The sequence below is a fragment of the Cylas formicarius genome, unplaced genomic scaffold (assembly GCF_029955315.1).
Source record: "Cylas formicarius isolate icCylForm1 unplaced genomic scaffold, icCylForm1.1 PGA_scaffold_9__14_contigs__length_23061073, whole genome shotgun sequence".
Taxonomy (NCBI): domain Eukaryota; kingdom Metazoa; phylum Arthropoda; class Insecta; order Coleoptera; family Brentidae; genus Cylas; species Cylas formicarius.
Genome location: NW_026844365.1, coordinates 10,825,392 through 10,837,441, shown reverse-complemented (window position 1 = coordinate 10,837,441; position 12,050 = coordinate 10,825,392). Strand labels below are relative to the sequence as shown.

The 12,050-nt window shown below is 38.4% G+C and overlaps 2 protein-coding genes across 2 annotated transcripts; both read right to left on the bottom strand.

Moving 5' to 3' along the window:
* Positions 1 to 56: 56 nt before the first annotated feature.
* On the bottom strand, positions 57 to 907 carry LOC132707351 (small ribosomal subunit protein uS2m). Its single transcript, XM_060679171.1, has 2 exons — positions 751 to 907; positions 57 to 698 (listed from the first exon to the last, which is right to left on the bottom strand). Exons 1-2 carry the CDS (start codon positions 860 to 862, stop codon positions 64 to 66), a joined length of 747 nt encoding a protein of 248 aa, XP_060535154.1. The 5' UTR covers positions 863 to 907; the 3' UTR covers positions 57 to 63.
* Positions 908 to 1,016: 109 nt separating this feature from the next.
* Positions 1,017 to 2,347, bottom strand: LOC132707350 (syntaxin-17). Its single transcript, XM_060679170.1, has 3 exons — positions 2,083 to 2,347; positions 1,511 to 2,028; positions 1,017 to 1,396 (listed from the first exon to the last, which is right to left on the bottom strand). Exons 1-3 carry the CDS (start codon positions 2,230 to 2,232, stop codon positions 1,150 to 1,152), a joined length of 915 nt encoding a protein of 304 aa, XP_060535153.1. The 5' UTR covers positions 2,233 to 2,347; the 3' UTR covers positions 1,017 to 1,149.
* Positions 2,348 to 12,050: the final 9,703 nt, after the last annotated feature.

Sequence of the window (12,050 nt, the reverse complement as noted above, 5' to 3'; positions counted from 1 at the left end):
ATCATAAAGGAACAGCAAAAGTTCTTCATGTTATATTGACGAGATTAAGCAATAAATTACAACCTACGAAATGCCTAAATGCTCTTTTCTTCTCTCTTTGCCACGTAAAATAGCATTCTTAAATAATTTGCAATATAATTCAATTGAAACTGGCGAATCGTCGTTTCCGGGTACCGGATACGTCAGCAAATTGGGATTACAGTTAGAATCTACTATCCCAATCGTCGCTATATTCATTTTTGCGGAATCCCGCACCGCCGTGTGTTGCCCTAAAATCGTGTTTAATGTGCTGAAAAATATACACAAATCTGGCAGCCTGGTGACGGCTCCGAATTGTTTATTGGCGTTGGTAAATATTCCGCCCCTCCAAAACCTGGTATGGGCAAATTCCTTACAATCCTTAGCGGCTTGTTCGACGATGTGCGCGTTTTGCGCGTGTCTCAAGAAAAACAGTATCACACCGTCCCTATACGCAACGTGGGCCGCGAAATTTAACGCGCGCCTCAAGTATTCCGCGGTGCGGTCCAAATCGAAGATGATATGATCCATTCTACTACCATAAATGTATGGCAACATTCGTTCATCTAAAGATCCCGTCCGGTGGCCATAATGTACCCTCGCGTCCATCAAATCTTTAATGGTAAAGAGATTGTGGACGGAGAAGTAATCGGGGTGGCTTAGAACGTCTTCTCGCAGCCCTAAAAACGATAGTAATCGTAAAGATGCGAAACGAAACAACTGCGAAAATACCAGATGGAGACTTTTCAACTCCTGCGGGTTGGGCAACTGCTGTGGATAGCGGTCTTGTGTTTGGACGAATGCATTTTTCTACAATTCTGGAGAGAAATTTAAATTTCTGCATTTTGTCCTAAGGTTAAAAATGCAGAACATAGATATTAAATAGGTTTGTTTGCGCGGACCACTAGTCACAGAATATATATTCCACTTCGGTTACGTCATGGCGTTAGCTACGTAATAAATGTCTTTTAAGTTCAATACTAAGGAATTTATTTACAGAATTTCCAAGCATTCATTTTAAGAAGTAAATATGTACAGCTCAATAAAATTACCTATGACTTACATTTTAAATATTTATAATTGATTTATTTAAAAGAAATCTTGATTTTAGCATAAAATGCACCTCTTGTGTCAAATATCTTTCTTCATGGTTTCAGTAACAGTGTGATTTTCGTTATTCTCGTTGTTGATAACAGCATCGGGCTCAGTTCCTAATAAATGCTTGTGCTTTTTTAAAAAAATTCCACCGGTGTAGCCGGCTAAAGCACAGCCCACCGCTGCTATTCCTCCAACTTTTAAACCAGCTAAGAGTCCAATCGGGCCAGCAACCAATGTTCCTATAAAAGCTCCCGTCGCAGGATATGCCACTGATTTTATCCTGTAAATTGCACATCCTCAAAATTTTTGTTTTTCTTTTGTTTAGCACTGCAGCAAAACCCAACATAACCTTACATTCTTTGGGGACCCAACGCGAGTTTAACAATATACTTACTTATGTGCTTCGATAAGATGCCTTAGACCGCTATTAACATTCTCTTGAGTAGTGTCAACATTCATTTCCACTCTTGTCACAACCTCACCTTGCTCATTCACCATACTGTGAAGTTCCTTATAAACCTCATGCAAGTCGTCAGCATCTCTTTGTATGTCTTGGACCCTATCGAGTTTTTCTTGTTCATGTTTCAATTTCAGGTCCTCTATATTCCCCTCTATGTGGATTTGTGAGACTCCTTCAAAAGGGTTTTGCCTATCTGCCAGAGTTTGTTCCTCAGGCCCCAATTTAATGAGCAGCTTTTCTGACAACTTCTCCAAATCTTGATACCCTTTGGTAAGTTTTAACAACGCGTTTCGTAAAGGCATCGTCCTAATATCAAACTGATCTAAATCGCTATCTTGTACTTGGGTCCGCAGAGTATCAAGTTCATACAACAAATCTCTGACTTGCCTAATGCTACGTTTCTTGTCTTTTATTTCTTTTAACAGTTCTGCGGTGTTATTAATCGACATGAGCTGGAAATAAGCACTTTAAATTCAGGAACAGGCTATGCATGAAGGGTTTTTTACCTTTTGTACGTTGTTTTTGTGAGCTTGCAACATTTTTTGGTGAAACGGTATCACTTCTTCGGCAAACTTATTCAAGGGGATTTCGATGAATTTTAATGGTTGTTTCGTGATGGATGGGTTAGCGATCGTTGCCATCGCGTAATATTTCATTAAATGCGACCTTATTATGCGACAACTATTTGTAAACAAAGACCGTAAATTTTGACATTTGAATTTCTATATATTGTAATTTTTTTCGATAGCGCATTGCACAGAAAGTAGTTTTCTTCCGAATTTCCAAAGTTTGACACTGCTATCGGCTTGTAGATGGCATCCCATCACCGCATGCTTTAAATTGTTTCGATTTTATATGTTTTATATGTTGCGAGTTGCGAATCTCCATAAACCGGTCTTTAACAACAATGTTTTCGGCACCACTGCGTTTTCGGTTTTCCGTAAAAACCGCACTTTATGGCCCCGAGGTGGGTAATTGAAAGAGATTTTGTTTTGTTTGTTCCCTACCGCGCTTTTACAGTTACGATGTTGGCAGATTATGTACGGATAGTTTGTCGTTGCATTGGCTTTTTTAATTCCTCAGCAAATCGAGGAGCTAATTTTCCCGACTGTTAAACTTCTCTCTGATGGAGTTTCCCGCTTCACTACACATGCAAATCTTCTTTAAACAGACTACGTTATTGCCGAGCCCCGGGGGCGGGCACTTAAAAGAGCCAAAGTAATGGTTTCTTAGTTACCGTAATTTGTCTACCGAGCAGGTTCAGTCTCTCGGCAAGTGCATCTCGTAAATCAATTTGTTTTCCCCTCGATGTCTGCCGTTTTTTATAGAAACTTTAATGCGCTGTTTTAAATTGAAATCCGCACATGGATTATAAAATTAGACTGTTACGACAGCGCCACCCATGATCGCGACAAATAAAGCCCGGTGTGATGACGCGAAAAACACAGAACACAAATCATAACATCCCGTCGCGATTACACAAAAACAAAACGGTTAGTTTTGCTTGGCATATAAAAAAAACTGGAAACAACGTGTTCGGAATCCGACGTCAGCGGGTGACAAAAAGTCGCGTAAATCAGCCAGTCGCTATAACTAAAAAACGCCCCGTTGCGTATTATGCGAAAAGAATGCGTCGCTGATTGGTTACGGCGCGCGCGCGCGTTCGTCGTGCTTACGTGCGTTTGAACGTCGCGAATTATTCGCGAGACAAAAAACGTGTTACGAACCCTTGTAGGCAGCCCGAGCAAAAAAAATTGCGTAGAAAAACGGCGACCACCCGGACGCGCGCACGCAATTCCGCGCCGTTAAAAAACGTTCGAATTAATTACTCGAGACGCTTGAAATTAATTAATCGCGGAATTATGAGCTGCACACTCTGGATTCGGTTTGCGATGTTTACGCTGTCCGCTGACCCGCATTTTTTCAACGCGGCGTCCCCGTCGATGACGTCACGCCGGCGCGGTGTTCCACCCTCACACACGGCCAGACGGCAGGACAAATACGCGGAGGGTTAAGTGAGAGGTGTAGCGCGTGGGAGGGCGACAAGCAACCCCGATTTGGGCATGACGTGTGGGTGCGGGCTGTGAGAAAGAACCGAGACGACACCGAGGCTTACTCATTCGATTTGTTGGTCCTTAAGTCATAGACCATTGACACCGCGAAGGTGCTGTCGTCGTCTCGTAACGTACGAGGAGTTTGCGAAGTTCGCGAAAAGTTAAGTTTTCTGGTCCGTGCTAAATCACAGATAATGTCTTCGGTTAGATAATAACTGTGTCAGTCAAATGACAGTTGTTAAAAGCTTTGGGCAGGCGCTGACCCATTTACATGTTGTTGTTGAGGCGATGTGAATAAGTAGAAAGCAGAAGTAAATACAGTCCCATTTTCACTATGCAATTTATCGCTACGACTACAAAAGTTCCGTAGCCTTGAGCGTTGAGCCGAGTTGCATCAAATTTGAACTTGTTCTAATTTCAGGCGAAAAGTTCCAGCGACTTGGTAATTTTTGTAGTACTTTCTTTGTTGCTACTTTGGTATCATTCGGACGTAATGAAATTGGGTTCGAAAAGCAATTTTTAAGAATTATATAAAGTTAACTTACATATATGTAAATAAGAAGGTTAAGTAACGCATTTTATAAGTTTCGGTTAGTGATATTTAGAAACTTTTGAAGTTACCTATTCTTTAGAGGTTGGAAAACGTAGCAACTTGTTGCGAGTTTATCGAATTTATAACCTTGAAATACGGCCGAAATCGCTTCAGTTCGAGTAATATCGCGAGCGTGGGTGTTTAATAGACGGCCAGCTTTAAATGTATAGCGTAAATACGATGTTTATTTCTTGCCTAATCCATGCAGTTGAATTTGAAACGTTCGGGCAGCGTGTGAACGGGCGACGACGAAAAAATTACGTTTGCCGACTTGGTGTCGGTATATTTCCGCCAACGCGTACCGGTACGGTCAATTTCTATATTAAAGATTTAAATATAATGCGACAATTTCCATGCCTTATCTCGGTTTCGCGTCTACCTATTCATAATAACGGTTCCCACGTTACCGCGGCAGCTCCCACGCTTCGTATACTATGTGTATCGATAAAGTATCGATATTTACATACGTGCGGCGGGTTTACGACTCTCCGTCGCCCTATTTGCGGGCGGATACCGGCGGCGACGACTGAAAACAATGATCGCGACTCATATACCGCGCGTCTAAGAGAGACGATCGAAAGGAAGATTAGTCCACGGCCTATTACCATAATTAAAACATCGGAGATGACAAATGACCGGGAGTTATCGGCCCCGTCAACGTAAATTCAGACATTATCGTAAGTCAATTTCGAATGGGAGATCGACAGCCAGTCAAATAAATCATTCGGTTTACAATCCGTTCGTGTCGGTACCTCTTTTATACACGGTGTTTATTGTTAATTATTTATTTATTAATTCAATTTATATAAACATTGTATAACATTTTCGCTTTGAACTGCTGAGGAAGTACGTTAAAAAACAAAACAGTTTACGATTTATTGGTTTATACATATTAGCGAAGCTCCTTTAAATTTGAATATGTATTTAATGAACGCCTAAAAGAGATTTAAGGATATTATTTGTCATATCCTAACTGGCTTCGTTTTCGATATACAGGGTGTCAAAGAATAAATGCTTTTTTATTAATTACTAAAAAATGTGGCTGATTTTGAGATTTCATTTCAGTGATGTTCTTGAATTTATAGTTAACTTTTTTTATTTCTAAATGCTTGATTTAAAGATATTAATCAATCTTAAATAAAAAATCAGTAGGGTGTCATAATTTCATCTATAAATATCGATTAGATTACCTTCTCAGACGCAACTGACATGAATAATTTTATTTTAATATAACGCACACAAAATTAAGTTCCTTATGACGACAAAGAAGCCTCCGAGCTGTTATCATAATCAAAAGGTTTTTGAGTAATTGGTAAAAAAACAATTTTTCTGTAAAATTTGACACCCGGTATCTCGAAAACGGAGCAAATTAGTTTTGGCTAGTTTCGAAAACCTTGTTTCTTGTTTGATAAACATGCCCCTAAAATATTTTTGTTGCATTCTAAAACACCCTGTATAATAATGTTGTACCAGAGATTATCGAGTTATGACAATATTAGCAGGCCCAGTGGGCACAGAGCGGAGCCCTGTGGCACACCGGAGGACACCGACCTGACGAACGGCGTTTTCTACAAAGCAACCTCGTTATCGTTTATGATTGAAAAAGTGGAATCGCAAAAATCGGTTTTTACAATTGGCGGTGGCAGATTCCAGGGCTTAGTCGTACGCTCGCGCGAGTTCCGTCGGTAAAGAAGGAATTGCCTGTGCCGGCTCCTTCGTCATTAAGCAAATAATGAAGATGACAAATGGCCACTTATTTTAATTGGCCGTCTACATCGCGTAAACACCTGCCATTAAAATGTACGAAAAATTCGTTAAATTTTCATTTAAAATTCTTCGGGGCCAAATTGAATTCACCAAACGCAGTGAGTGAGCTTTCGAGGTCCGATGAAAGGACGTCTCGAAGTATACTTCAGAGAATTGTCGTAGTTATAAAATTAAATAACAACCGGAAAATAAAGAAGCAACGTTAATTTCGGAACGCTTTGTGCTTCTTGTAATAAAGCATGTGATGAAAATAGTTACCATTATACGGGGTTTCTCACATGGCCTAGAGGATATTTCAGAAAATTGTGGAGTATAGGAACGAACCTGAATGACACCTCTTACGGTAGCGTCTTTATAAGTATATTTATTTAGTTTAATGCGTCAGTATTTGATGTTAAGCCGTAGTGATCATAATATCATATCAGTTTTAACTGATGTTCCCGAATGATTGGAGTTGGGAAGTCTACTGTTTTTAAATTATTGCAGGAGAGAAAGACAACAGGTCATGTGGGACCTCCCAAGAAAGTTCCAGGTTCACGCTTTTTATTTTACCCACCGAAATATCCACCCTAGATAACAGTTTAATGGAGCTTCGCCTAGATAACAATCATTCCATTAAAACTAGAAAAAAAATATGAACCACCTTCAAAAATAAGAATTTTTCTTGGGAAAATCATAACCGTAACGCACTTTTACAAGAAAGCGATGTTATTTACTGGCGAAGAAAATATAATTCAGAAGTATAAAGCAGTACCGAACGCAGCGGAAGAAAATCGTTTCTCTGGATTAATGAAGTATAATTAGTACCAAAAAGGTCTGCCAAAGGGTATTAAGTTGCGTTCAGGAAGAAGGAAGAGACTCATCCATCCATTATCGATACCGGAAACCAAGAGGGATTTTTAAAAGAATATTTTAGTCGTGCCATACGTGAGATTTTGATTTTTGTGAAGACTCTTTTGGTTTGTTTGAGGTTTTGAAGCTTTCAAAATGAAATAAAAAATAATTTAAAAAAAATCAGGGCTCCCTATACTTTTTGATAATATTCTCTTAGATGTCTTAATTATTTTGAAAATTTTAGAATATAACACGTCAAACTTTGTTAAATCGATGTTGCATAGAATTTATCATTCGGTCATCAATCAATTAACACATAGAGTATTTGAAAGAACTTTTGAAGCTTTAAAAATAAAATAAAAAATAATAAAATCATATACGAAAATTATTTAAAACCTATTTTCAATTTTAAGGGTATCAAAATGTTAAAATTATACCTTCGCAAAAAAGATAAATTTGAGAAAATATTGAAATAAAAAAAAATCGGATCGTTAACTCTAGTATCAAAGTCAAAACATATCCTCAAGTCTGAATTAATTTTATGCATTAATGTTAATATATCGCTTGTCCGTTGAGCTTGAGAAATACTCAATAATTTTCAAACGTCGATAATAAATAATTAAAACGCATGTTTAAATATATATTGATAAAATCAAAATACTAACCAAAACTTTCTAAACTTCTTCTAAAATTTCTAACTAAAACCTGCAGCTGCAGCTTATCGCAGAATTATAGCTAAACATTTTTATTACGATTTTTGATACACCTTTCATCGTTTAAAAGAAAGTCTCTTCGCCAATGTCTCCGACCATAAACCGGCAGACTTACCACTTGAGACGTGTCAAAAAAAAGATCTTTTCCCTGTTTACCGCAACTTTGCACGCGCGCATGCGGTATGATTAACATGCGCGATCTGCGCCACGATAAGTAAGAAATAAAAGTCGCAGTCTCACTTTTAGCGGCCATTACCGTTGGCAGTTTTCGTTGAGGCCGTCCGAGACATCGTTATATGCGCATTTGCATGTAAAGCTACATACGAGTGTCGATCAAAAAAATTACACAGTTGTACGATGTTTTCGCAATTCCGCAGCTACAACTTTGTAATTCCCAATCGTCATGTTAGTGACTTGTTATCGAAATCTTTCGGACACTTTTGCTATATGGTGGTTAATTTTTTGTATTACACAATTTTTGCAATGATCAGACTTGCAAAACTTATTGGTTTGGCTAGTTCCGTAATTCCCCAACTATGCTTTACTAAACGTTTTAATGTTACTTATATTTAGGATTTAAAAAATCAAGCTCCTGCAATTCCCCCATTTAATGGTTGATAATTTGAGCTAAAAAGGTGAAAACTTTTTGGTGTCGAAATTTTGTATTGGGGCATATTGGATTTTTTTTCAACGGTATATTATTTTATGGTTTGTATTTATGCGTCTTGAATGGTATTTTTTATAGAAACGAGTACTTTGCTTGCATGGTTACATTTTGTAATAGTACAAGAAAAGGCCTGATATAGGGACGCATAAAAGAGCGGGGTTTTATTTTCGTTTCTAAATATTTGTAATGAGGCATAAAAGCGGATGTACTTTGTTTTCATTGTAGAAAGACATAAAACAGTGAAAATTTTTGCAATAGCTCATAAAAGAGCTACGAATTTCTGGCAATTCTTAACGCTTATTTTTAATGGCCCAAATTGCTTTGTGGTAAATTTTGTTACGGGGCATGAAAGAGTGGGCATGTTTGCAATCCTAAGTTGTGTGTTGCCTCGGCTAGCCAATCGGAAATAAACAACAACTGATGTCGTACTTTCTATTTTCTTTTCAAAACTGAATTACAAGCTTACACATTTGGTAATTTAATAAGACAAATTAACAAAACAATACTCGCCAAATTGGCGCGTAGCGTATCCCGCTACCGTCTTCTTACCCCCCACAGTTACTTCAATTCAATTCAATTATGCTTTTCACAAAAAAATGTTGGGCTCGACTGCTAGGATCATTCGCCCATTGCCGACTTCCGTCGAGGATTTTCGCTTCTGGTCAATGACCACCACGTGCAAAGAAGAAAAACAACCAATAATTTGCTCAGCTAGCAAAAAACGATTCTGACCGATACCAAAAAAATCGGCTTCCCCCCGCTTCCACCGCGGACCATCCGGGCCCATCCGGCCTCCATACCGGCGTGAACAGGGAAAAACGACGGGGCCGACGACGATTATCACTTTAAAAAGTACACTGAACACTCAAAACACTAAATCCACACCGTGGAAACCGATATCAAACTTATTGGGACGAATACAAGGGATTCTGTCGGGAGCGAACGGAGGTTAAACCGCCGTGTGCAATGCTCCACCACAGAATCCCCCACAGTTACTAAGTTCAAGTTCAATTATGCGTTTCACAAAAAAATGTTGGGCTCGACTGCTAGTATCATTCGCCCATTGCCGACTTCCGTCGAGGATCTTCGCTTTTGGACATGGACCAACACGTACATATACAACATATTTGCTCAACTAGCAAAAAACAATTTTGACCGATACCAAAAAAACCGACACCCCCCCGCTTCCACCGCGGACCATCCGGGCCCATCCGGCCTCCATACCGGCGGGAACGGTTAAAACAACGGGGCCGGCGGAACTTTTACACTTAAAACAAGCACCAAACACTGCCGAAACAGAGTCACACAAATTGAAGACCGATACCAAAGGTTTTTCGAACGAATTCAGCGGATTCTGCTAGGAGCGGACGGAGGTTAGACCGCCGCGTGCAATGCTCCATCACAGAATCCCCCACAGTAACTCATTTCGCCGTTCTCACTCGTCTTCTTCTTAACTTCTGACAATACACTTTACCACAAATACAACTGGGACAAGGTATTGGGCGCACCACAGTTGCTATAGTTGCACATGCAATGGCTATGAGTTTTCTTAATTCTAAATGTTTGTAATTGTAATTAAAGTGCCGGAATTTTCGTCAATGTTAACATTTTGTAATGGCACATGATTGGTTGGATATTTTTGCAATGGTATATTTTTATAGAAAAGGCTACTTTGTTTGCATGGCTACATTTTTGTAATCATATAAGAAGAGGCCTGATATTTTTGCAAAGGTCAACATAAGGACGCCTAAAAGAGCCGGGTTTTATTTTCATTTCTAATTATTTGTAATGACGCATAAAAGTGGATGTATTTTGTTTTCATTGTTAAAAGGCACAAAAAAGTGAAAATTTTTGCAATGGCTCATAAAAGAGCTACTAATTTTTAGCAATTCTTAATGCTTATTTTTAATGGCGCAAAAGTGCTTCGTGATAAATTTTGTCACGGAGCATGAAAGGGTGCAATGCTAAATTGTTATAGTTGTACATGCAATGGCCTGGAGTTTTTTTAATTCTAAACGTTTGTAACTGTAGTTAAAGTGCCGGAATTTTCAACAATGTTAACATTTTGTAATGGCACATGATTGGTAGGATATTTTTGCAATGGTAATTTTTTATACAAAGAGGTACTTTGCAATTTTTGCAATGGTACATAAAGGAGCGATTCTTAATGCTTATTTTTAATTACGAAAAAGTGTTTTGTTGGCATGGTTAAATTTTGTGATGGACCATGAATGAGTAAAAATTTTTGCAATGCTAAATTTTCGTAGCGGCACACGAAAGCATCAAGACTTTTTGAGATTAAAAATTTTCGTAACAGCGAAATCCCACGTAACACGGACGATACTATTTTGCAATGCCGAAAAGGATTGTAGAAACTCTTCTCATTTTTCAGTACCGTTCGCCGTTAAATCTAATTGCCCGTGTGTGTGTACGCCTTCTTGGATTTACCGGGAGATCGATGTTTTTTCGTATTCGCGTACACGTTCGGGGACTTTATATTCTTTTCACGTGCACTGGTGTACTTTTGCGATTCAATTGGTTAACTGCTCGTACGTGGCCTGTACGCGACTCGACGCTACGTAAAAGGCAATAATCTTTATAGAATAATTGACTTTTGTAAGAGATCTAGTCGGCTGCGTACATCTTCCGCGGCCGCTGCGTTGTACATAAATTTTACGTACCGGTAATTACGTAAGCCGATGAATTTTACAACGTTTTCGACTTGTCCGTCCGACGTATCGTCCTCGGTCAAGTCGTCCGTAAACGGTCGAAATTATGCGCTAACGGTCACTCGGACGCGGCGATCTTCTCTTCCGAAGGTCAACCTTTCTTCCCACAAAACGTCACACACTATGTCCTTACCATTGCTGCGAAAATACAAAACGTTGAACTAATAAAACAGAGATTCTCTTCTGCACGATCCAATTCAAGGGTCTTCAATAGGTGAAGATAGAAAATTAACTCATAAAACCGTATAAATTGAACTATATTGGACAACACCATGTTATCAAAGAAGAAGGAAAGGGCGGGATGTTGTTAATGTGATCGATCAAACAGTAGATCCTGCAAACAGTATCACATCAAGAGGAGAAGCATATGTGTTTTTTTTTTTTCGGTTATTTGTTTATTTATTGATTTATATGTCACAGGCCATTCAACAGGCAGACGCAGCTACCCAATTACAGAATGGCACAATATAGGCTTATAGTATTTAATAAAGTCGGGAAAGTGAGCAATAAATTTCTTATCTCTACAATGTAAAGAAAAACAACATCAAAACAGTTTCTTCTAGTTTCAAGCGACTTCAAATTGTAAAATATTAAGTTTTCTTCTTACGAGCAAAAGTGTCGATCTCTGTTGTATCTAAAGTTTAAGTTGTTAAAAAGTTTTGATGATGATATATTTGCTATAAATAGGATTCCAAACTGTGGATGAGTACTCTAGTATAGATCTTATCATGCTATTATTCACGATTATTACTGACTGATGCGTGTTGAATCCTTTGGTAGTTCTCAAAATGAAGGCCAGATTTCTCAAACATTTTTTGACAATATTTTCAATATGAGCCTCAAAGTTTAACTGTGAGTCAAGAACAATTCTCAAGTCTTTTACTTGCTTAACTGTTTTCGGCTGTTTATTATCAAGCATTAAGTTAATATCTATAAAATCCTTTTTCGTTGTAAATAGAATATATCGACATTTTTCAAGATTTAAGAAAAATCTGTGGTTTTTGCAATAATCAGCAAATCTGTCAAGATCGCTCTGAAGCTCTAATACATATAAATATGAACGAATCTCTTTTATACTTTTAAATCATCTAAAATATTAAAGAGTAAAGGACCCAGAT